Below are 25,539 nucleotides of genomic sequence, written 5' to 3'. Positions count from 1 at the left end.
TCTTAGAACAGCGCTTTGCACATAGTAAGCGCTTAACAAATACCATTATTATTATTATTATTAATATTACATAGCAAGGACAGGGGCGTCTCCCCCTTATTCCGCCCCCGCGGCCGAACCGAATTGCTCTGTCTGCGGCCACTAGGGGGCGGCATCGGCTCGCACTCCCGGGCCCGCCAAACGGGAGCGCGCAGGACAGAAAGAGGGACAACTCCCAGAAAGGACAAAATTTTTATTTCCCGTACAAACGATAAATACTTCGGCTTTAAAAATCTGGAATTCAAGTTTTCCCTCGTACTTCATACTTCAGCCCCCCTCCCCACCCCCAATCGATAAAAAAATAATCCTGTCTACGAATGGCAAAATTAGCCGGGGTCGTTTTATTGTCCCCGATAGAAAGGCACATGGTGAAGAAATTGTGGGAATGGGCAGACGGAGAGGAGGGCCGCTCCCTCTGGCCTTCCTCCCCTCCCCGATTTGTCCCAGAGGAACGGCGGTTGGGAGGGCTGATGAGGAAGTATTGGGGTGATGCTTTGGCAAGGAGCCTCTCCATCCTCCAACCCCCCTTTCACCTGACACCCCCTCTGTGGCAGTTTAGCCCAGACTCTCCCCCTGGGGGCTAGAGGGAAGAGGGGGCAACTCCAAGAAAGGACAGACAAGTTTGCCGGTCTTCAAAGAGTTACCATCACATTTGGATTGTGAGGGTGAAAACACTGAGTAGGTAGTGGTGGGAGGTGTCTGGTTGGGGGTCGGAACCCTCTCCTCCTCTTCCACTTCCCAAAACACTGATGTCAGCCTCGGGGGGCCTGGGGGAAGGGGTTGGGGAGGGGGGGGTGTCCCTTCTTGGGGTAACCCCTGCCTCGCCACACCCCTCTTCACAGTCAAAGGGGAAAAGCCGTGGGACGGGGAAGGCCTTTGGTTTAGAGGCGTCTCCCACACACACGGCAGGGAGAGACCTGCCTCTGCCCCCTCTCTCCGCTCTCCCGGGTCCGGCTAGGTATCCTCATCCCACAGACAGAGCTGCTTCTGTGGCACGTAATAGTCGAAGCTGTAGCTCTTCTGGCAACTGCGGATGCCGCACTTGTAGGCTGTGGTGCGTCCACCGGGCTCTCGGCTGTGGCAGTACTTGAGGAGGCAGGGGTACCACTCGAGGCTCAGCCCGTAGCGGCAGATGCACGGCTTCCAGCGGTCTGACACCAGGCCGCAGCGCTGCAGGCCCAGGGCCTCCGCCGGCCGTACCAGGGCTTCGAACATGGAGCCGTCCACGCCTGAGGACAGGGACCCACACAGGGAGGCGTCAGGAGGGAGGGCGGGGACGCCAGGGAGGAGGGTGGGCAGGGGTTGCCAGAAAGAAGGTGAGGGACTGGTGGTGGTGGGCATGGCCCGGTGATGGTCTGGAGTGGAGGGCTGCGGTATGGCTGTGGGTGGCGTAGCCTTATCTAGGGGCATGGTCTGATCCATGGGTTGTGGCCTGGTGGTGCAGGCGTGATCTGATCTAGGGGTTTGGCCCGATCCACAGCTGTTGGCCTGGTGACGGGGCAGGGCCTGTAGCTGGACTCGTGGCCTGGTCGTGTGGGCACAGCCTGATTTAGGGGCAGGGATGGATCTAGGGGTTGTGCCCCCGTGGTGGGGCCTGTGGCTGGGATTGTGGTCTGGTGGTATCAGTATGGCCTGGATCCAGGGCTTGTGGCCTGATCTCAGGGCATGACCTGGATCCAGGGATTGCGCCTGGGGATGGGGGCGAGACCTGCAGCCAGGGATGTGGCCCCAGGGGAGGGTGCAGCGTGGCCTGATCCAGGGGTTGTGGGGTGGGGCCTCTCACCTCTCTCCAGCCAGAACTTGACATCCTCCTCGCGGGTGTAGATGGCCTCCCTTGCCTCAGCGCACACGTTGTGGATGTGGGGGCTCAGCAGCGCTCCTCTGCTGAAGTTCACGGCCACGTCCATGTGGAGCTGCTCCAGGCTCCGCACCTCCTCGGCCTTCCGCACAGCCCGTGGGTTCTTCTGGAGAGGGGGAAGGGGCCGCCCAGTCACCCCCTCCTCCCTGCTCAAGCAGGTCGCCCTTTGCCACGGGACCTGGCTAGCCTGCTCCTCCCGGGGGCTTCTTCAGGCCTCGGCCTCCCGGCATCAGTCCCTGCGCCGCCCACCATCGTGGCTCAGTGGAAAGAGCCCGGGCTTTGGAGTCAGAGGTCATGGGTTCAAATCCCGGCTCCCCCACTTGTCAGCTGAGTGACTTTGGGCAAGTCACTTAACTTCTCTGTGCCTCAGTTACCTCATCTGTAAAATGGGGATTAAGACTGTGAGCCCCCCGTGGGACAACCTGATCACCTTGTAACCTCCCCAGCACTTAGAACAGTGCTTTGCACACAGTAAGCGCTTAATAAATGCTATCATTATTATTATTATTATTACCCTCTGACTCAAAGGCTGCTAGGAAATCAGCTTCGGAGGAGGTCGTGGGGCCTGTAGTCCTGGAGCCGGCATTGATGGGGCTGGGGTCAGACTTGGAGTTGGAGTGGGGAGTGTTCAATCAATCAATCGTATTTATTGAGCGCTTACTGTGTGCAGAGCACTGTACTAAACACTTGGGAAGTACAAGTTGGCAACATATAGAGACAGTCCCTACCCAACAGTGGGCTCACAGTCTAAAAGGGGGAGACAGAGAACAAAACCAAACATACTAACAAAATAAAATAAATAGAATAGATATGTACAAGTAAAATAAATAGAGTAATAAATATGTACAAACATATATACACATATACAGGTGCTGTGGGGAAGGGAAGGAGGTAAGATGGGGGGATGGAGAGGGGGACGAGGGGGAGAGGAAGGAAGGAAGGAGCTCAGTCTGGGAAGGCCTCCTGGAGGAGGTGAGCTCTCAGTAGGACCTTGAAGGGAGGAAGAGAGGTAGCTTGGCGGATGGGCAGTGTTGGGGGTATTGCCCCAGGGCAGATGGAGGAACTGAAGCTGGGGGAGGGGAGTACAGGGGTTGGGGGAGATGGAAGTGGTGTGAAGGTCTGTGGGGGAGGAGAGCAGGGCTAGGACAGTGTATGTATGAGCTGGCCCCCGTGGCCCTCACCTGCCGCAGCTTGGCCATGGAGTCGCTGGGGATGATCTCGCTGCGGTGCAGGCGCGTGACGAAGCAGAGGGCTTGGTACTGGCTCTGCCCCTTCTCCAGCTCCCCCAGGATCAGGGCCCGGAAGATCTTCACATCCTGATGGGGGTAAGGGGGAAGAGGCAGAGTCAGGGCCACCTCTCACCTATTCCCTTCCCCAGGACCCCTCTCCCCAGCAACCTCTAGGTTAGGCTGTCTGGGCTCCAAGGGTAGATTTCTCAGTCCACAAAAGAGTTCCTGCCCAGCAAGGACCGATGATTCCAGGCAGAACTTTTTTTTTTAGCATTTCTGAAGCGCTTACTATGTGCAAAGCACTGTTCTAAGGGCTGGGGGGATACAAGGTAATCAGGTTGTTCCACATGGGGCTCACAGTCTTAATCCTCATTTTACAGATGAGGTAACTGAGGCACAGAGAAGTTAAGTGACTTGCCCAGTCACACAGCTGGCAAGTGGCGGATCTGGGATTAGAACCCATGACCTCTGACTCCCAAGCCCGGGCTCTTTCCACTGAGCCACGCTGCTTCACTCTTCACTCTTTTCTGTCCCTTCTACCACTAGCAGCAGCGGCATTGGCCACTGCAGAGTTGAATGGGCACCTACTGAAGGCAGTGGATTGATCTAGGGGTTAGGGAAGCAGCTCGACATAGTGGCAAGAGCTCGGGCTTGGAAATCAGAGCGCCTGGGTTCTAATCCCTGCTCTGCCGCTTGTCTGCTGTGGGACCTTGGGCAAGTCACTTCACTTTTCTGGGACTCAGTTACCTCATCTGCAAAATGGGGATTAAGACTGTGAGCCCCATGTGGGACAGGGACTGGGTCCAACCTGATTGACTGGTACCTGCCCCAGTGCTTAGAACAGTGCTTGGCATATAGTAAGCATTTAACAAATACCATAATTATTATTAACTATTACAACAGAAATAAAGCCTGAGTCCTGCCCTCAAGTCACTTATCTAATGGGAGAAACAAACAGATATAAATTGCAAAACATACTCTAACTCAATAAATAAATCAATGGTGTTTAAGCTCCTCCTCTAGACTGTAAGCTCCTTGTGGGCAGGACACATGTCTACCAAATCTGTTTTATTGTACCCTCCTAATCCCAGCTCTGCCATGTGCCTGCAGTGTGATCTTGGGCAATTAATTTCACTTCTCTGTGCCTCAGTTATCTGTAAAATGGGCTTTAAATCTGACTTCCTCCCACTTAGACTCTGAGCACCATGTGGGATGTGGGCTATGTCCAACCTGATTAACTTGTACCTATCTACCCCAATCTTACAGCAGTGCTTGGCACATAGTAAGCGCTTAACAAGTGCCATTATTGTTGTTATTATTATTATAATCACAGTGCTCTGCACACAGCAAGAGCTTAATAAATGCAATTGATTTACTGAGTATCTACTGTGGGCAGAGCACTACACTCAGCACATTCATTCAATTCATTCACTCATTTTTACTGAGTACTTACCATGTGCAGAGCACTGTACTAAGTGCTTGGAATAGTACAATATAACAACAGACATATTTCCTGCCCTCAGTGAGCTTCAGGGAGAGCCAAGAGTAGGGTACTGTGGGCAGGGCGTGATCTGGGGAGCAGTGGGAGAAGACTGTCTTCTAGTTCAGCGTGAGGGTTTGAGAGCCAGTCATACCGGACTAAATTGCCGTAAATATACACCTGCCTCTACTTTTCTAATGCAGACACAGTAGTAGTAATAATGCTATTTACTGAGCATGAATAGAGTGTAATGCCTTGTACTAAGTGCTTGGGAAAGTGCAAGAGAAACACTAGAAATGATCCCTGCCCCCAAGGAGTTGCCACTGTAGCGGAGGGAGATAGGACAGCAGTGTTGAGAATGCTAAGGTGATTTTTTTGTTCGTATTCTCTAACACCTCACATCTTCCTGCAACTGTACTCTCCTTCCTTGCCTCTCCCCGATCCTAGTCTCATTTCCCCAGCCCCTTTCCCAGGGCTTGGTGCTTTTGAGCACTTTTCTTCTTTATCAGGACTAGAGGGCACTTCTTTCACAGGGAGGAGCACCTGAGGAGGGGCAGGGTCCTATTGTCAGAGGGCAGGATGCACTTTGTTGGAAGCTCGGGAGATGCCAACCACGAGGCCTACAGCTGTCCTCCCTTCCCCTCCCCCGCCCCCACCAGGGTCGGTCAGTCAGTCAGGGACTCCAGGGACATAGTTGGGAGTGAGCCAGTCCTGAGCCCCATCGCCTTCCCCTCTCCATTTCTCTTCTCCATTGAGATGGGGTTATTAATGGCATTTGGATCCAACAGAGCGCTCTTTCTTGCTAAGGAATCACAGGCTGGAACACCAGGCAGCTTAGAGATGGAGAAGTGGGGGAAGAAGGAAGTGGGGAGGAGGAGGAAGAGGAGGAGGAAGAGGACGAAAGGGAGCATGGAGGGAGGAGATCTGGGGAGACAAATGGGAGGCATTAATAATAATAATTATGGTATTTGTTAAGCACTTACTATGTGCTAGGCACTGTTCTAAGCGCTGGGGTAGATACAAGGTAATCAGGTTGGGCGCAGTCCCTGTCCCACATGGGGCTCACAATCTTAATTCCCATTTTATAGATGAGGTAACTGAGTCCTAGAGAAGTGAAGTGACTTGCACAAGGTCACACAGCTGACAAGTGGCGGAGTCAAGATTAGAACCCATGACTTTCGGACTCCTAGGCTCATGCTCTATCCACTAACGTCCTGCTGCTTCTCTGGTTGCAGAGGACAAGAGAAGCTGGAACAGGGATCAGGGCATCACAGGGCTGGACAGGTCACCCAGTTGATCCCCCTGCCTCTACCCACAGCTCCAACCATTCCATCCCACAACTGCTTCCCTCTGGGATTTGTGGACAGAAAGGGTCCCCAACTGCTGTCCATCATCCCAAGAGATGGGACCCAGTGGCCTGGGCTTCTGCCTGGATGAGAAGCCTCCTGTGACCCCAGGGGACAGGAGAGGGACATGAGTCACGGTCAAGGTAACCCCAGCCCAGTCACAGACGGAAATCCTTTCTCGTATAACTGGTTCCTGGAATTTCCCTGCTAAGCCAGTGAGAGCAACCTGATCTTCTTGCTAAGGAAGCAACCAGAAGATGGGTAGCCAGAATTTAATATATTCCACTAAGGGACTGAGGGAGCTTTCTGCCAGGGTAGCTTCAGGGTAGAAATTCACTTCCCTATCAATCAACTAGTTATAGTTATTGAGTGTTTACTGTGAGCAGTGAATGTACTAAACACTTGGGAGAGTACACTCTAACAGAATTGATAGATATGTTCCCTGCCTTTCAACAAGCTTACAGTCTAGAGGGGGTGACAGACATTAGAAATTGTTTTGTTAAGTGTTTACTGTATGCCAGGCACTGCACTAAGTGTGGGGTAGATACAAGCTAATCTGGTAGGACACCTTCCCCGTTCCACATCGGCTCATTGTCTTAATCTTCATTTTACAGATGAGGTAACTGTGGCACAGAAAAGTTAAGTGACTTTCCCAAGGTCACTCAGGAGACAAGTGGCGGAGCCAGAATTACAACCCAGGTCTTCTGACTTCGGGGCCCGATGTGTACATATGTGCTTTGGGGCTGAGGGAGGGGTAAAGAAAGGGTGCAATAAAAGGATCTGGAGAGAGATCCACCCAGGATCAAAACACTCGGGGCTATTTTCAACTCTATCCCTTTAAAAATATCCCCAGTGGATGACAGTTACTGCATCCTTTCCAATGGCATGCAGGCACATGATAGGTCAGAGTCCCCTGGCCTCAGATTGGCAGGCTCCACTTATGACATCACCCACCCACCTGGACTGCAGAAGATGCCAAGGAGTGTTTTGAGGATTCAAAAATGACCCATTAGATAGATTTTTCCCTCTTCTCCAAAAACCCAAATTTTTTCATAAAAAGGATATGGTCTGGGGTGTGTGGCTCTTGAAGGGGGAAACTGGGCAGGAATAAAGCACCTTTCTGCTGGGGTCACATAACCTTTCCCTTTCTTTCTCCCCTTAAAAACAGGCTGGTCCTGAATAAGTCCAAAGGAGGGGCTGTGAGCCAGGAAATATGACCTCAGCTGCTGGACACTGGGATTCTCTGGAGTCCTGGGTTCAAATTGAGGACTTCAAATTCCACTCCAGCTCAGTTAACTTCCTCCCCTTCCTGGCAGCCTGGTTCTTATTCTGTCCTGAATTTCACCCTCCTAATTTCACCTTCCTTTCCTCTCCCTCTCCTCCTTCATTTCATCCTCTCCAATAGCATGTACCAAGTGCTTAGCAGGTGCAGAGCACTTTACTGAAAATTCTTGGAGGTCATACAAAAGTAGTTCTAAGACTCTCCTGTCTCCTCCAATTTTGCTCCATCCACAAACCATAGCTACCACTACTCAGCCTATCCCTATGGTTTAGTGGATAGAGCACAGGCTTGGGAGTCATAAGGACCTGGATTCTAATCCCGGCTCAGCCACTTGTCTGCTGGATGACCTTGGGCAAGTCACTTAACTTCTCTGTGCCTCAGTTACCTCGTCTAAAAATGGGGATTAAGACTATGAGCCCCATGTGGGACAGGGACTGTGTACAACCTGATTAGTTTACATCTACCCCAGTTCTTTGAACAGTACTTGACACATGCTAAGCGCTTAGCAAATACCATCATATAATAGTTATCACAGTATTTATTACTGTATTATTTTGTGCCAAGCACGGGGTAGATACAATATGATCCGCTCAGACACAGTCCCTGTCTCACTTGAGCCTCACAGTCAAAGGGGGAAGGAGGACTGGTACTGAATCCCCATTTTACAGATGAGGAAATTGAGCATAGAGAAGTTCAGTGGCTTGCCCAAGGATTAGAACCCGGGTCCCCTTCAAAGCCCGACTGAAGGCTCACCTCCTCCAGGAGGCCTTCCCAGACCGAGCCCCCCTTTTTCTCTGCTCTCCCTCCCCTCCTCATCGCCCCAACTCACTCCCTTTGCTCCATCCCCCTCCCAGCCCCACAGTACTTGTGTATATATACATATTTATAATTCTATTTATTTATATTGATGCTATTGATGCCTGTTTACTTGTTTTGATGTCTTTCTTCCCCCTTCTAGTCTGTGAGCCCACTGTGGGTAGAGATTGTCTCTATCTGTTGTTGAATTGTACTTTCCAAGTGCTTAGTACAGTGCTGTGCACACAGTAAGCGCTCAATAAATACGACTGAATGAATAAATGCTTTTTCCAGTAGGCCACATTGCTTCTCAAAATCATATCTCCTCCAAGAAGCCTTCTCTGACTAAGCCCTCGTTTCTCTCCCCTCTGAGTCATCTATGCATCTTAAAGTTCCCTTTAAGCACTATTCACCCCACAGAATTTAGGTACCTATCCATATACCTTTCCCATTTCCCTTCTCCATAATTTTTATTTTAATGTCTGTCTCCCCTTCTAGACTGTAAGCTGCTTGTGGGATCGTTGTCCACTGGCGCATATTAGACTCCCCTCTAGACTGTAAGTTCGGTGTGAGCGGGGGGCATGGCTACTAATTCTGTTACATTGTTATATTATTCTCTTCCAAGCGTTTAGTACAGTACTCTGCACACAGTAAGCACTCAAGAAATATGATTGATTTACTACTGACTCCCTCACTACCTAAACTGGCTGATCGACTAATGACCAAATTCTCACACTCCACTCCTCTAACACCAATATACTCCCTGTACCGCAATCTTGTCCATCAAGCCGCCAACCTCTTGCTCACATCCTCCCTCATGCCAGGAACTCCCTTCCCTTTCATATCCCTCCCTACCTTCAAAACGTTCCTAAAATCACATCTCCTCCAAGAAGTCTTCCCAGACTAAGCCCTCATTTCCCCTACCCACCCTCCCCTCTGCAATAACTTTGAGCTTGGTTTGTGAACACCTGTCCCGCCGTTGACCCCTCGCCCATCCTAACTCTGGCTTAGAACACCCTCCCTCCTCACATCTGCCAAAGGATCCCTCTTCCCTCTCTTCAAAGCCCTACTGAAGGCTCACCTCCTCCAAGAGGCCTTCCCAGACTAAATCCCCCCTCTTCCTCAGCTCCCCCTCCCTCAGTATCACCTCGACTCTTTGCTCTTCCCCTCCTCCCCACCCCACGGCACTTATGTATATATCTATAATTCTATTTATTTATATTGATGCCTGTTTACTTATTTTGATATCTGTCTTCCCCCTTCTAGACTGAAAGCCCAGTATGGGCAGGAATTGTCTCTCTTTATTGCTGAATTGTACTTTCCAAGCACTTCAAACAGTGCTCTGCACACAGTAAGCTCTCAATATAATATACTTGAATGAATAAATGAATGAACCCCTTAAACACTGTGATACTCACCCAGGAACCATAGGACCTATGTACATATACTTTACTACTTCCCCTATCTGTAATTCAATGTCTGCCTCCCCCTGTAGACTGTGAAACTCCCTGTAAGCTGGGATCATATCTACCAACTCATGGGTTTGAACTGATGGGTTTGAGAAGTGGTGTGGCCTAGTGGATAGAGCAGAGAGTCAGAAGGGCCTGGGTTCTAATCTCAGCTCTGTTACGGGACCTAGGGCAAGTCACTTAACTTCTCTGTACCTCAGTTACTTCATCTGTAAAATGGGGATTAAGACTGTAAGACTTCAAAGACTTCAAGACCCCACTTCAATCCACACTTCATGCTGCTGCCCGGATTGTCTTTGTCCAGAAATGCTCTGGGCATGTTACTCCCCTCCTCAAAAATCTCCAGTGACTACCAATCAATCTGCGCATCAGGCAGAAACTCCTCACCCTCGGCTTCAAGGCTGTCCATCCCCTCGCCCCCTCCTACCTCACCTCTCTTCTCTCCTTCTACAGCCCAGCCCACACCCTCTGCTCATCTGCCGCTAATCTCCTCACTGTGCCTCGTTCTCGCCTGTCCCACCATCGACCCCCGGCCCACATCATCCCCCGGCCTGGAATGCCCTCCCTCTGCCCATCCGCCAAGCTAGCTTTCTTCCTCCCTTCAAGGCCCTACTGAGAGCTCACCTCCTCCAGGAGGCCTTCCCAGACTGAGCCCCCTCCTTCCTCTCCCCCTCATCCCCCTCTCCATCCCCCCGTCTTACCTCTTTCCCTTCCCCACAGCACCTGTATATATGTATATATGTTTGTACATATTTATTACTCTATTTATTTATTTATTTAACTTGTACATATCTATTCTATTTATTTCATTTTGTTAATATGTTTGGTTTTGTTCTCTGTCTCCCCCTTCTAGATTGTGAGCCTACTGTTGGGTAGGGACTGTCTCTATATGTTGCCAACTTGTACTTCCCAAGCACTTAGTACAGTGCTCTGCACACAGTAAGCGCTCAATAAATACGATTGATTGATTGATTGATTGATTGATTGTGAGACCTATAGGGGAAAGGGACTCTGTCCAACCCAATTACCTTGTATCAACCCCAGTTCTTAGTACAGTGCCACAGATATACTTAGCACTTAACAAGTACCCCAATTAATATTATTACTCTCCTGAGCACTTAGTTCAGAGCTGTGCACACAGAAAGGACTATTAGATACCATACATTGATTGATTGATTGATTGATTAATTCCTAACCCAGAGACCCTCGCTCTTCACCGTTGGCCAATGCCAGCCAAGCCATCACCTGCCCCCAGCACCTCTTTTCCACTGTGGAGCAAGTGCTGGCTATCTTCCCCAGGAACACTTTCCCTTTCCCTCCACCTAGGTCCCCAACTGGCCTCCAGTCCCACCCACAACCATCTCCTCCCCCTCAGGGCAATCATGTGATGCCCTGCCCACTAGGCATGACTGCTGATGTTGACTCTGTGTCTTTTATCTTTAACACAGTGGGAGCTTCCCTCAGGGCAGGGCTGTACTCGTCCCCCCAACTCTGGGACAGGGCTCAGCCTCACTCATTCATTCATTCACTCATTCAATCGTATTTATTGAGCACTTACTGTGTGCAGAGCACTGTACTAAGTGTTTGGGAAGTACAAATTGGCAACATATAGAGACGGTCCCTATCCAACAGCGGGCTCACAGTCTAGAAGGGGGAGACAGACAACAAAACAAAACATATTAACAAAATAAAATAAATAGAATAAATATGCACAAATAAAATAGAATAATAAATACGTACAAACATATATACACATATACAGGTGCTGCGGGGAGGGGAAGGAGGTAAGGCGGGGGGATGGGGAGGGGAAGGAGGTAAGGCGGGGGGGATGAGGAGGGGGAGGAGGGGAAGAGGAAGGAGGGGGCTCTGTCTGGGAAGGCCTCATGGAGGAGGTGAGCTCTCAGTAGGGCTTTGAAGGGAGGAAGAGAGCTAGCTTGGTGGATGTGCCGAAGGAGGGCATTCCAGGCCAGGGGGATGACGTGGGCCGGGGGTCGACGGAGGGACAGGCGAGAACGAGGCACGGTGAGGAGATTAGCGGCAGAGGAGCAGAGGGTACGGGCTGGGCTGTAGAAGGAGAGAAGGGAGGTGAGGTAGGAGGGGGTGAGGTGATGGACAGCCTTGAAGCCGAGGGTGAGGAGTTTTTGCCTGATGCCTAGGTTGATTGGTAGCCACTGGACATTTTTGAGGAGGGGAGGATTTTTGGGAACTGTCAGTCCCACAGTTAGGAGGTGACAGAGCTGATCCTCTGCCCCAACTCAACATTTCCAGATCCTGGATCCCCCTTTTTTTAATTTTATGGTATTTGTTAGACACTTATTCTGTGCCAGGCACTGTTTTAAGCGCCGGGGTAGATGCATGGTAATCAGGTTGGACTCTGTCCATGTCCCACACGGGGCTCCTGGTATTAATCTCCATTTTGCTGATGAGGAGGCTGAGGCACAGAGAAGGGAAGTGGCTTGTCCGAGGTCACACAGCAGACAAGTGGTGGAGCTGGAATTAGAACCCAAGGCCTTCTGACTCCCAGTCACGAGCTCTATCCACTAGGCCATGCAGCTTCCTTTCCTGCTCCCTAACTTTCTTTCATCCCCCCTTCCCTCGCCATCCCCTCCTCCCCCTGACCAATCTCCTGAGAGCCAGATGCTACCATCTCATCCTAACCCCTTTTTGGAAGGAAATGACAAACAGGCCCATTAGCGGGATCAAAAACATTGGGATTTGAGCTCCTGTTAAAGACTCTTCCCGCAGAGATCATCATCCGGGTTCTGCTACTTCTTTTCCTGGATTAAGATCAAGGGGCCCCAGGACGCTGGAGCCATCTGGCAGGCGAAGTCAGGCCCAAGGCCTCAGCCCCGCCCCTCCCTCAGCCTCCCTGCCATCTTCTCGGAGCCTGCCCACAGCCCCTTGTAGCGGCCAAGGTGCACTGGGATCTCTGAGCCCAGCCCCAGCCTGTCCCCAGCTCCATGCCTGGACCAGCTCCCAGCTCCAGCCCAACCCTAGTTCTGCCCATCCCAGCCCCAGCCTGACCCCAGTTCATTCATTCAATCGTATTTATTGAGTGCTTACTGTGGGCAGAGCACTGTGCTAAGTGCTTAATAATAATAATGACATTTATTAAGCGCTTACTATGTGCAAAGCACTGTTCTAAGTGCTGGGGAGGTTACAAGGTGATCAGGTTGTCCCACGGGGGGCTCACAGTCTTCATCCCCATTTTACAGATGAGGTCACTGAGGCACAGAGAAGTGAAGTGACTTGCCCAAAGTCACACAGCTGACAATTGGCGGAGGCGGGATTTGAACCCATGACCTCTGACTCCGAAGCCCGTGCTCTTTCCACTGAGCCACACTGCTTTTCTGCCCACCCTAGCCCCAGCCAAACCCCAGTTCTGCGCAGCCTAGCCCCAGCGTAACCCCAGTTCTGCCCAGCTCAGCCTCAGCCTAACCCCAATTCTGCCCAGACCAGCCCAAACCCAGTTTTGCCTAGCCCACTCCTGCCCAGCCAGCCCCAGTCCCTCTGGATCCAGCCCAGCCCAGTTTAGTTCAATCCGGTCCCCCCAACCCCGGTCCGGCCCAGCCCACAGCATTTGTACTGATGTCTGTACCCCCACCTTCCCCACCCCAAAACTGTAAGCTCGTTGTGGGTAGGGAATGAATGTATCTGTTGATTGTTGTACTGTACTTTCCCAAGTGCTTTGTACAGTGTTCTACTCACAGCAAGCACTCAATAAATATAATCGAAAGAATGAATCCAACAGTTAGACAGATAGCACCTAAAAGGACCAGCTCCAGTCCCCTTCTGGTCAGCTGGAGCCCCCCAGGCCTGAGCAGGAGGGATTGGGAGCCCTATGTCCGTGGGGCTGGTGGTGGAATCCCAAATTTTGGGACTGGGGAGTGGCAAAGCCATTAGTTTGTCCCCCAAGCTGCTCAGAGAAAAGCGGGCTGCACAGGAGATGGAGCTGTAACCAGGCCCCCGCCCATGGATTTCTCTCCCGGCGTCTTAGAGTCCTCTAGTCCCATTTTACAGATGAGATAACTGAGTACCAGAGTGGAGCTCTGTCCTGCCCGAGGTTCTCAGCAGGTAAAAGGAAAAGCTGGGAACCTTGCTAGCAATACGATTGATTGATTGCAGGCTCTGAGAGCCGCCCCTGCCCTGCCCTGCCCAGGGGTCTGGGGGTAGCCCCAGGCTGCCCCATCTCTGCTGCGGGGGACCCCAGCCGCTGCTCTGACCCCTCACCCTGTCCCACCCTCGGATCTCCCCTCCGCTGCACCTCCTCATCCCCTCAAGATTGCCTCCTGCCCTTGCAAGCCCACCTCCTCCCAGAAAGCCCTCCTTGATTGAGTGGGAATGGGGCAGATCTGTACAGCCTCCCACCCCTCAACCTGAGGCCTTGTGTCCCTCTCCAACTCCGAGGAGAAAAGGGGATCTGGGGCACATGCTCTGGAGAGTTGGGGTGGCGGGCTCACCTGTACCGACAGGGCAGGGGAATCATCATTACTGTTCCATCGTCCCCTCGCCCAGATCCTCATCTTCCTCCGTCTCTCCCCACCCATCCACCCCCAGGGAAACCAAGGCCTCCTGGCCAGGAGACAGCTCTGCCTGTCCTTAGAATGCAGCTCTGCCTTGCCCCATCCACGCCCCTTTCCCTCCACTCACTACCCTCTCAGCAGCCATCTACACCGCCTCTCCCCGATCTTGGGCTCCTGGGAGGCCGTCTACACCACCAGTCCACTGACTCCTTAAGAGTCTCTTCTGTTCCCAAGCAGCGTCTTTCATCATCATCATCATCATCAATCGTATTTATTGAGCGCTTACTATGTGCAGAGCACTGTACTAAGCGCTTGGGAAGTACAAATTTGCAACATATAGAGACAGTTCCTACCCAACAGTGGGCTCACAGTCTAAAAGGGGGAGACAGAGAACAAAACCAAACATACTAACAAAATAAAATAAATAGAATAGATATGTACAAATAAAATAAATAGAGTCGAGCCAGTGCAGCACCAACCTGAATATTTCTCGGGCGGCTATATCCCCCCGGATTTATAGACAGGGAGTTGGGGGCAGGAGGCTACCCGGTGGGGGCAGGGGTGGGGCTTTGGGGCTGCTTGCTTCCTTGGGAAGAAAGCCGGTTGGGGGGAGGTCGGACAAAGCTGCTAGTATTAACTTGTATCCACCACAGTGCTTAGAACAGTGCTTGATGCATGGTAAGCGCTTAACAAATACCGTCCTTATATAGTGATGATGGGATCCCTCGGTGGAGGTAGGAGGGGTTCGGCCCTGCCTGTAATGCCCCAGAGAGACCCCCCTCCCCCCAACCCCCATAATGCCTGGAGCTGAGCTTGGGCTGGCATTCAGCGGGCAAGAACCCAAGACGATGCTTCCTTCTGGTCCTAGAAAGGACCAGGCCTAGAAAGTTGGCGAGGGGTTCACACTTTTGATCCCCATTTTAAAGATGAGGTAACTGAGGTGTAGAGAAGTGAATTGACTTGTTCAAGGTCACTCAGCAGACAAGTGGCTCAGCTGGGATTAAAACTCAGGTCCTTCTAATTCCCAGGCCCAGGCTCTATTCACTAAGCCAAGCTGCTTCTCCTCAACTTCACTCCCACGGCCCATGCAGCGTGACCTTCTCCTCCAGTTCCTCCCCAAGCAGAGACTTGTACATATTTACTATTCTATTTATTTTGTTAATGATGTGCATTTAGATTTAATTATATTTGTTCTGATGACTTGACACCTGTCTCCATGTTTTATTTTCTTGTCTACCTCCCCCTTCCAGACCGTGAGCCTGCTGTTGGGTAGGGACTGTCTCTATATGTTGCCAACTTGTACTTCCCAAGCGCTTAGTACAGTGCTCTACACACAGTAAGCGCTCAATAAATACGATTGAATGAATGAATGAAAGGAGGCCAGCCTCACATTCTGGAGGCAAGTCACTACACAGAGGAGAGGCTTCATTAGCCCCACTCCCATTTGGCTTTGGCTCCACCCCCTTCAGATTTCCCATCTCACTGGACTCCGAGAATGCAGCATCTGTGACCACCCACTCATGGATGGTCCAGGGTCCAGGAAAAAAAACATCTAAATGGGAAAGGGAGATTCCATTTTCTCATAATCACTTGCCGGATTTTCAGGAAACCAGCCACCTGGTTTTTGTTAGGCTGATGTTGACAATCAGATTGGCCACAGTCCCAGTTCCACCCAGCGTTTGTAGTCTATGGGGGAGAGAGAGCAAGTACTGAACCCACAGTTCCACATGGCATTTGCCATCTAAGGAAGACAGAGAGCAAGTATGAATCACTATTTTACAGATGGGGAAACCGAGGCACAGAGAACTGAAGCCCAAGGTCAAACAGCAGGCAAGTGGTGGAGCCAGGACTAGAATCCAGGTCCTCAGATCCCCCAGGGCCGGGCCATTTCCTTCAGGCCATGCCGCCCAGGGTCTGGGGAGGGTCAAGTCTTCCCTGGCAGAGAAATGGGGCCCAACTCAGGCCCCCTGAGGAAGTTTTGGCCAGGGTGCTGGAGTGCAGTGGCTCCCAGCCAGCCAGCTGCATGGGCCCGAGGGGGATGGGTTCATTAATTCATTCAATCATATTTATTGAGCGCTTACTGTGTGCAGAGCACTGTACTAAGCGCTTGGGAAGTACAAGTTGGCAACATATAGAGACAGTCCCTACCCAACAGCAGGCTCACAGTCTAGATGGGATGAGCGCATTGGGCAGGGGAAATCCCCAGGGTCTGAAACAAGCATCCCCCTCATCCCCTCCACGCCCCCAGGCTGCAGCTAGATGTGAGGTCAGCCTGGGAGGGCCGTTCCCTGCTGCTTTTCCTCAGGACAGGGGGCGGGTTGCCGCTGGTAGGTCGGTGGTTTCTCAGAAGCCTTCTGCAGGCTGATCCTGTGCTCCTTGGGCCTTTCTCTCTCCCAGAGACCACAGGAGAAAACAGATCACCACTCTCCCCATCTTCAAAGCCCTAGAGAAGCAGCGTGGCTCAGTGGAAAGAGCATGGGCTTTGGAGTCAGAGGTCATGGGTTCAAATCCGGGCTCTGCCAACTGTCAGCTGTGTGACTTTGGGCAAGTCACTTAACTTCTCTGGGCCTCAGTTCCCTCATCTGTAAAATGGGGATTAAAACTGTGAGCCCCCTGTGGGACAACCTGATCACCTTGTAACCTCCCCAGCGCTTAGAACAGTGCTCAGAACTAGAACATAGTAAGCGCGTAACATATACCATCATTATTATTATTATTACTAAAATAACATTTCCTCCAGGACGACTTCACATTCATTCAACCGTATTTATTGAGCACTTACTGTGTGCAGAGCACTGTACTAAGCGCTTGGGAAGTACAATTCGGCAACATATAGAGAGGGACCCTACCCAACAATGGGCTCACAGTCTAGAATTGGGAGATAGACAACAAAACATGAAAACATGGAGACAGGTGTCAAAATCTGTAGACAGGTTCCCAGACTGATTGTTCACCTCCCCACCCAATCTTCCCTCCCTATTGCATCACCTATGCATTTGGATCCATACCCTCAAAGCACTTAAATACTCACCCCATCCCATCCAACAGCATGCATGACCTTATAATAATAATAATTATGGTATTTATTAAGCGCTTACTTTGTGCCAGGCACTGTACTAAGCGCTGGGGTGGATACAAGCAAATCTGGTTGGACACAGTCCCTGTCCCACATGGGGCTCATGGACTCAACCCCCATTTTATAGATGAGGTAACAGAGCCAAAGGGAAGTGAAGTGCCTTGCCCGAGGTCACACCACAGACAAGTGGAGGAGCCAGGATTAGAACCCATGACCTCCTGACTCCCAGGCCTGTGCTCTATGCACTACTGGAGAAGCAGCATGGCTCAGTGGAAAGAGCCCGGGTTTTGGAGTCAGGGGTCATGGGTTCAAATCCAGGCTCCACCAATTGTCAGCTGTGTTACTTTGGGCAAGTCACTTCACTTCTCTGTGCCTCAGTTACCTCATCTGTAAAATAATGGGGATGAAGACTGTGAGGCCCCTGTGGGACAACCTGATCACCTTGTAACCTCCCCAGCGCTTAGAACAGTGCTTTGCACACATTAAGCACTTAATGAATGCCATTATTATTATTATTTTACACCATGCATATCATACTCAGTTCCTTCCTCTACCTGTAATTAATGTTATTGCCTGTCTCCCCCACTAGACTGTAAGTTTCTTGAGGACAGTATCCTTTCCACTTACTTTGTTGTACTCTCCCAAGCACTTAGGGTATGCTGTTCTGCACCCAAGGGCAGGGATCATGTCTTCTAACTCTACTCTAACTCTCCCAAGTACTTAGTACAGTGATGTGCACACAGAAGACAATAGCTCCTTGAAGTTAGGGTTTGTGTCTACTTACTCTCTTAACTTCTCTGTGCCTCAGTTACCTCATCTGTAAAATAATGGGGATGAAGACTGTGAGCCCCCCGTGGGACAACCTGATCACCTTGTAACCTCCCCAGGGCTTAGAACAGTGCTTTGCACATAGTAAGTGCTTAATAAATGCCATTATTATTATTGTACTCTCCCAAGCGCTTTCTACAGTGCTGTGCACACATTAGGCACTCAATAAATACCATCAATTGATTTACTGATTGACTGACTCGACCCTCCTGGATCCAGGGAAGCCTGGAAGTCTCTGTGACAGGTTCCACTCCTAATCTGGGAATGAGTTCTCTTACAACCCTTTAGATTGTAACCTCCTCTAGGTCATGTCTCCCTACTCTATTGTAATCTCCCACACGTTTAATACAGTGCTCTGTTCACAGTAGGTGTACAATACCTGCTATAAACATGGCCTACCGCTCTCCCGACCTTCAAAGCCCTCCTCAAATCACATCTCCTCCAAGAGGCCTTCCCTGACTTAATCCTCATTTCCCTCCCCTCTGAGACATCTATGCACTCGGATTTCAGGTATGCCCTAAGCACCTAATATGCACCCATCTTTACCCTTTGCCATTTCCCCGCTCGGTAATTTATTTTAATGCCTGTCTGCCCCTCTGACTGTAAACTCTTGGGGGCAGAGGTTGTATTTACAAACTATTGTATTGTACTCTCCCAAGTGGTTAGCACAGTGCTTTGCACACAGCAAGTGCTCAGTAGAGATCATAGATTAATTGATTATTCCTGATTGAATCTTTGAGAGAAGGAGGAGGGGAAGGAAGAAAACATTTGGCATTGAGACCACAGGCAGCGGGATCGAGGGAGCTAAATAACTGGCTGGGAACATGGAGCTTTGCGTTCCCGTCCCGTTGCTGGTGGGCCGTGTGACCTCGCCGCAGCCCTTCACCTCTCCAGTCTTCATCCTTGCTCATTTCTCAGCTGGGACAGATTTGCTGGCGATAAAAAGGGAAAGAAAAGGCTACCTCTTCCCTCTGAACTGCTAGGGGCTAAACTTCAGGCAGAACACGAACAACTCTGTTGTCTTCTAGAATCAGAATGTTGGTGGCTTTTCAAAATCGGTGGAAACAATTTGCTCTTCGTTTCAACTCTGTCGACCAGGCTGCCCTGAGAGTACCTCAGGTTCTGAACCTACTTGGTAGCAGGGCTGCACCACAGCAGATTCTGGCTGCAGAAACTGGAGTCAGTGATCAAGGCTCTTGGGCAGATGTTGAAACTTGCCTGTAGTGCCCTGCAGTGCCCCTGCTCTGCCCCTGCCCCCACCCCTGCCTTTTTTTTAAATGGTATTTGTGAAGCGCTTATTAGGAGCCAGGAACCACACTAAGCCCTGGGTAGTTGCAAGATAATCAGGTTGTTCACAGCCCGTGTCCCACATGGGGCTTACAGTCATAATACCCATTTTACAGGTGAGGTCACTGAGGCATAGAGAAGTTAAGTGACTTGTCCAAGGTCACACGGCAGACAGGTGTCAGAGTGGGGATTAGAACACAGGTCCTCTGACTCTCAGGCCCATGCTCTTTCCACTAGGCCATGCTGCATCCCTGTCCCTGTCCTTTCCCTACCCCACTCTGCCCCTGCCCACCGATATCCTACATTTAATAGCAAAAATAATCATGATATTTATTAAGTACTTACTATGTGTCAAGGACTACGGTAGATACAAAATAATCCAATTGGACAGAGTCCCTGCTTTCCCTGTCCCACATGGGGCACACAGTCTAAGAAGGAGGAAGAACAAGTAGTTTTGCAGATGAAGAAACAAAGGCCCAGAGAAGCTAAGTGACTGGCCCAATGTCACAGCAGGCCGGTGGCAGAGCTGGGAGTGGGCCAGGGACCCCGGTCTCCTGACTCCCAGTCCTGCGCTCCTTCCACTAGGCCACACTGTCTCCTGATGCCTCAGTTTGCCACTACCTGGCCCCATCCCATCCCCAGGGCCCTAGTCTTGCCCCTGCCCTGCTCCACTCTGAGGCACCTGGTACAATCTGACCCAAATGGAACGCCCAACAGGGAACTAGCACCAGCCAGGCAGGCCTCCACTTTCCACTCCAGGCTTTCCCTGGCCTGCTCTCCTCCACCCCCTCCAGCCGGGCCATAAAGAGATTAAAGGTTGGCCACCAACTGCCATAAAAGCCCCCCCCACCTGCCCAGCCAGTTCCGGGCATCCTGGGGATCGTGGGGGGTCTGGCAGACACTCAAGAAGCCTGGGCAGCTGCAGGAAAGATGATCTTGGACCCTAAAACCAAGCCCTCACATCCCCTGTCCCGCCCACCCAGCGGTGACTGATACTGGACCCGGGCTTGGACCCCTCGGCCCAGGCTGGGGCTGGGGATTGGGGGGGCGGGCTTGGCCGGGGTTTGGTGGTCAGGCTGGGTGGTCAGGCTGGGTCGGGGGCTGGACTGAGACCCAGTAGCCCCAGCGGGCCGGACTGGGGAGTGCACAGAGTCTAATCTCCACTCTGCTCCAGCTGCAAAAGGCCATTGACCACCTGAGTAAACAGGGGGTGGGGAAAGCAGGCGATTACCCACCCCTTGCCCTCATCCAGAAGTGCAGTAACCTCAGGTGCAGTGAGAAGCATTATGTCACAATGGTTAGAGCACGGGCCTGGGAGTCCCAAGGTCAAGGGTTCCAATCCCCGCTCCGCCACGTGTCTGCAGTGTGACCTTGGGCAAGTCACTTCACTTCTAGACTTCTAAACTGTGAGCTCGCTGTTGGGTAGGGACTGTCTCTATGTGTTGCCGACTTGTACTTCCCAAGCGCTTAGTACAGTGCTCTGCACACAGTAAGCACTCAATAAATACGATTGATTGATTGATTGATTCTCTGGGCCTCGGTTTCCTCACCTGTAAAATGGGGATTGAGACTGTGAACCCCACATGGGACAGGGACTGTGCCTGACCCAATCTGCTTGTATCCAACCCAGTGCTTGGCACATAGTAAGTACTTAAATACCATAATAATAATTATTATCAATAACCTCCACCGCACTCAGGACTCCTCCCCACAGCCCTCTCTTTCCCAACACCGGCCCTTTCCTGATGCTGGACTGGGTGCTGGTCCTGGAGAAGGGGGGATGGGGGAGCAGGCTGGGAGAGGGCTTGGCAGAGCTCTGCAGACTGGCTCCATCCCTTTTCACCCGTCTCTCTCCAGGCTCAAGGGCCGACCAAGCCGGGCTCTCTCCGGGTGGTCAGCGGCTTCATGGCACGGGGTTGGCCTAGTCCGAGCTGAGGGGGTGGGAAGGCCCCAGCTTGTTGGGGAAGGAAGGGGAGGGGGTTGGGCATGGGGAAGGCCCGAGTTGGGGTAGGTGAGGAGTGGGGGCGGGGGCGTAGAAAGAATATGGTCTTCCCTCTAGCCACAGGGACCATCTGGCTCCAGTCCAGTCATCTCTGGCTGATGCCTCTCTCCTAGTGGGGCAGCCTTCGGTCCAGGAGACAGACGCACGCACACACACACACACACACACACACACACACACAATGTGAGACACGTCCAGAGACAGTGGGCTAGAGAGGCATGCCAAAGACGACGAGAGATAAAGCAGAAGAGAGTGGGAAAGAGACATAAAACTGAGACAGGGACACAGAGAGGGGAAAAAATACGAGAGCTAGGGAAGAAGAGTCACACAGTGACAGGCTGGTAAATCCTTTGAGGGCAGGGAATGTATCAATCAGCTATGAGCCCGTTGTTGGGTAGGGACCGTCTCTATATGTTGCCAACTTGTACTTCCCAAGCGCTTAGTACAGTGCTCTGCACACAGTAAGCGCTCAATAAATACAATTGAATGAATGAATGAATTGTACTCTCCCAAAGACTTGGTACAGTGCTCTGCACAGAGTAAGCGCTCAATAAGTACGACTGATAGGTTGACTGGCAAGAGACAAAGACTTAGGTAGACGCACAGAGATAAGGGGAGACTGAGGCAGTGTCGAAAGCCTGGGATGGGGAGATACAGGTAGAAAGAGACCCAGAGAAGGAGAGAGACAAAAACATAGAGAGCCAGAGATGGAGAGACACACAGAGAGAAAGGCAGAGTCGAGAGACACACAGAGAGATAAAAGACTCACAGAGACAGACGTAGAGGCAGGGAGAGAAAAAGGCATGGAGGGAAAGTTAGCCCCAGCCAGTCAATCTTATTTCATTCAATCATTCATTCAATCGTATTTATTGAGTGCTTACTGTGTGCAAAGCACTGTACTAAGCGCTTGGGAAGTACAAGTTGGCAACATTATAGAGACGGTCCCTACCCAACAGCGGGCTCACAGTCTAGAAGGGCACTATTTATTGAGTGCTTACTGAGTGCAGAACGCTCTTGGCTATCCTAGCTGGGAGAAGAGCGGGGTCCGGGAGTCCAGTCAGTCAATCCTATTTCTTGAGCGCTTATTGTATGCAGAACACTATACTAAGTGCTTGGGAGAGGACAACACAACAATAAACAGACACATTCCTTGCCTTCAGCGAGTGGGGGGTGAGGGCCTCTGGGCTTGTAGACCATCCTAGTTAGGAGAAGGGTGGGGATCCAGGGGTCCAGTCAGTCAGTCACATTTACTGGGCGCTTATTGAGTGCAGAATACTGTACTAAGCACTTGGGAGAGGTCAATCCAACAATAAACAGACCCATTCCTTGTCCTTAGGGAGTGGGGGGTGAGGGCCTCTGGACTGTAGGCCGCCCTAGGTGGGAGAAGGGTGGGGGTCCAAGGGTCCAGTCTCCAGTCAGTCAGTCGTATTTAGTGGACGCTTACTGAGTGCAGAACACTGTGCTAAGCACTTGGGATGGAGTTCATTCCAACAATAAACAGACCCATTCCTGGTCCTCAGGGAGCGGGGGGTGAGGGTCTCTGGGCTGTAGACCATCCTAGCTGGGAGAAGGGTGGGGATCCAGGGGTCCAGTCAGTCAATCGTATTTACTGGGTGGTTACTGAGTGCAGAACACTGTACTAAGCGCTTGGGAGAGGTCAATTCAACAATAAACAGCCCCAATCCTGGCCCTCAAAGAGTGAGGGGTGAGGGTCTCTGGGCTGTAGATGGTCCTAGGTGGGAGAAGGGCCAGGGTCCGAGGGTCCAGTCAGTCGTATTTAGTGGGCACTTACTGAGTGCAGGACACTGCACTAAACGCTTGGGAGAGGTCATTGCAACAATAAACAGACCCATTCCTGGCCCTCAGGGAGTGAGGGGTGGGGGTCTCTGGGTTGTAGGCCGTCCTAGGCGGGAGACGGGCGGGGGTCCAAGGGTTCAGTCAGTCAATCGTATTTAGTGGGTGCTTACTGAGTGCAGAACATTGTACTAAGCGCTTGGGAGAGATTAATCCAACAATAAACAGACCCATGCCTGGTCCGAAGGGAGTGAGGGATGAGGGTCTCTGGGCTGTAGACCGTCCTAGATGGGAGAAGGGCGGGGGTCCGAGGGTCCAGTCAGTCAGTCCTATTTAGTGGGCGCTTACTGAGTGCTGAACACTGTACTAAACGCTTGGGGGAGATCAATCCAACAATAAACAGACCCATGCCTGGTCCTCAGGGAGTGGGGGGAGAGGGTCTGTGGGTTTTTAGCCACCCTAGGCGGGAGAAGGGCCGGGGTCCGAGGGTCCAGTCAGTCAGTCGTAGTTAGTGGGCGCTTACTGAGTGCAGAACACTGCACTAAGCGCTTGGTAGAGATCAGTCCAACAATAAACAGATTATTTCCTAGTCCTAAGGGAGTGAGGGGTGAGGGTCTCTGGGCTGTAGACTGTCCTAGGCGGGAGAAGAGTGGGGGTCCGGGGATCCAGTCAGTCAGTCGTATTTAGTGGGCGCTTACTGAGTGCTGAACACTGTACTAAGCACTTGGGGGAGATCAATCCAACAATAAGCAGACCCATGCCTGGTCCTCAGGGAGTGGGGGGAGAGTGTCTGTGGGCTTTTAGCTGCCCTAAGCGGGAGAAGGGCCGGGGTCCGAGGGTCCAGTCAGTCGTAGTTAGTGGGCGCTTACTGAGTGCAGAACACTGCACTAAGCGCTTGGGAGAGATCATTCCAACAATAAACAGATTAATTCCTAGTCCTAAGGGAGTGAGGGGTGAGGGTCTCTGGGCTGTAGACTGTCCTAGGCGGGAGAAGAGTGGGGGTCCGAGGGTCCAGTCAGTCAGTCGTAGTTAGTGGGCGCTTACTGAGTGCAGAACACTGCACTAAGCGCTTGGGAGAGATCAGTCCAACAATAAACAGATTATTTCCTAGTCCTAAGGGAGTGAGGGGTGAGGGTCTCTGGGCTGTAGACTGTCCTAGGCGGGAGAAGAGTGGGGGTCCGAGGATCCAGTCAGTCAGTCAGTCGTATTTAGTGGGCGCTTACTGAGTGCTGAACACTGTACTAAGCGCTTGGGGGAGATCAATCCAACAATAAGCAGACCCATGCCTGGTCCTCAGGGAGTGGGGGGAGAGGGTCTGTGGGCTTTTAGCCGCCCTAAGCGGGAGAAGGGCCGGGGTCCGAGGGTCCAGTCAGTCGTAGTTAGTGGGCGCTTACTGAGTGCAGAACACTGCATTAAGCGCTTGGGAGAGATCATTCCAACAATAAACAGATTAATTCCTAGTCCTAAGGGAGTGAGGGGTGAGGGTCTCTGGGCTGTAGACTGTCCTAGGCGGGAGAAGAGTGGGGGTCCGAGGATCCAGTCAGTAGTATTTAGTGGGCGCTTACTGAGTGCTGAACACTGTACTAAGCGCTTGGGGGAGATCAATCCAACAATAAGCAGACCCATGCCTGGTCCTCAGGGAGTGGGGGGACAGGGTCTGTGGGTTTTTAGCCGCCCGAAGCGGGAGAAGGGCCAGGGTCCGAGGGTCCAGTCAGTCGTAGTTAGTGGGCGCTTACTGGGTGCAGAACACTGCACTAAGCGCTTGGGAGAGATCATTCCAACAATAAACAGATTAATTCCTAGTCCTAAGGGAGTGAGGGGTGAGGGTCCCTGGGCTGTAGACCGTCCTAGGGGGGCAGGGCGGGGGTCCCCGGGTCCCCTGACCTTCTTGAAGTCAGCGGTGAACGTGATGAGCGTCCCGTCGGGCTTGCGGAGCTCCAGGGCGATGCAGTCCGCCCGGCTGTCGGCCTGCAGGCTCTCCTCCGTCACCCGGCCGTCGGCCAGCCTCACCCGCACCCTCAGCTCCGACGGACCCCCCGCGCCCGCCCCGCAGCCGGGCAGCCCCAGCCCCAGCCCCAGCAGCAGCAGGAGGGACAGCGGCGAGACTCCGGGCGGCCGGGGGAGCATCCCCGGGGCGGCCGTCCCCGCCGGGGGAAGTTTCCCAAGTCGGGCCGGAGTTGGCCGGGCACGTGGACCGGTCCTGGGGGCTTCGGCGGCTCCTCTTTGCTCCTTTTCCCTTCCCAGCCCCCCGCCCGTCACTTCCTTCGGAAAACGGACACCCGAGGACCGGCCTTAAAGGGGCAGGGCGCCCCAACGCCCTTAAAGGGCCAGCGCGGGCCCCCCACCCCCTCCCCGGGGCCGTCATCATCATCATCGAGAAGCAGCGTGGCTCAGAGCCCGGGCTTTGGAGTCAGAGGTCATGGGTTCAAACCCCGGCTCCGCCAATTGTCAGCTGTGTGACTTTGGGCAAGTCACTTCACTTCTCTGGGCCTCAGTTCCCTCACCTGTAAAATGGGGATTAAGACTGTGAG

The 25,539-nt window shown here is 52.1% G+C and overlaps 1 protein-coding gene across 1 annotated transcript; it reads right to left on the bottom strand.

The window, feature by feature from the left end:
* Positions 1-217: 217 nt before the first annotated feature.
* Positions 218-25,286, bottom strand: OAF (out at first homolog). The gene is made up of 4 exons (XM_038754421.1): positions 24,893-25,286; positions 3,079-3,213; positions 1,823-2,003; positions 218-1,268 (listed from the first exon to the last, which is right to left on the bottom strand). The coding sequence occupies exons 1-4, from the start codon at positions 25,133-25,135 to the stop codon at positions 994-996; spliced, it is 834 nt and encodes a 277-aa protein (XP_038610349.1). The 5' UTR covers positions 25,136-25,286; the 3' UTR covers positions 218-993.
* Positions 25,287-25,539: the final 253 nt, after the last annotated feature.

This window comes from Tachyglossus aculeatus, chromosome 11 (assembly GCF_015852505.1).
Source record: "Tachyglossus aculeatus isolate mTacAcu1 chromosome 11, mTacAcu1.pri, whole genome shotgun sequence".
NCBI lineage: Eukaryota > Metazoa > Chordata > Mammalia > Monotremata > Tachyglossidae > Tachyglossus > Tachyglossus aculeatus.
The sequence above is the reverse complement of the archived record's forward strand: the minus strand, read 5'-3'. Positions and strand labels throughout refer to the sequence as shown.

Bases quoted from the DNA above. Each gene is read 5' to 3' on its own strand.
- OAF (XM_038754421.1), bottom strand. From the start codon at position 25,135: ATGCTCCCCCGGCCGCCCGGAGTCTCGCCGCTGTCCCTCCTGCTGCTG. The intron at 3,214-24,892 runs GTCAGGGGACCC...TACCCCCATCAG, and splicing joins TCACCGCTGACTTCAAGAAG to GATGTGAAGATCTTCCGGGC. The intron at 2,004-3,078 runs GTGAGGGCCACG...CCCCCTCTCCAG, and splicing joins CCATGGCCAAGCTGCGGCAG to AAGAACCCACGGGCTGTGCG.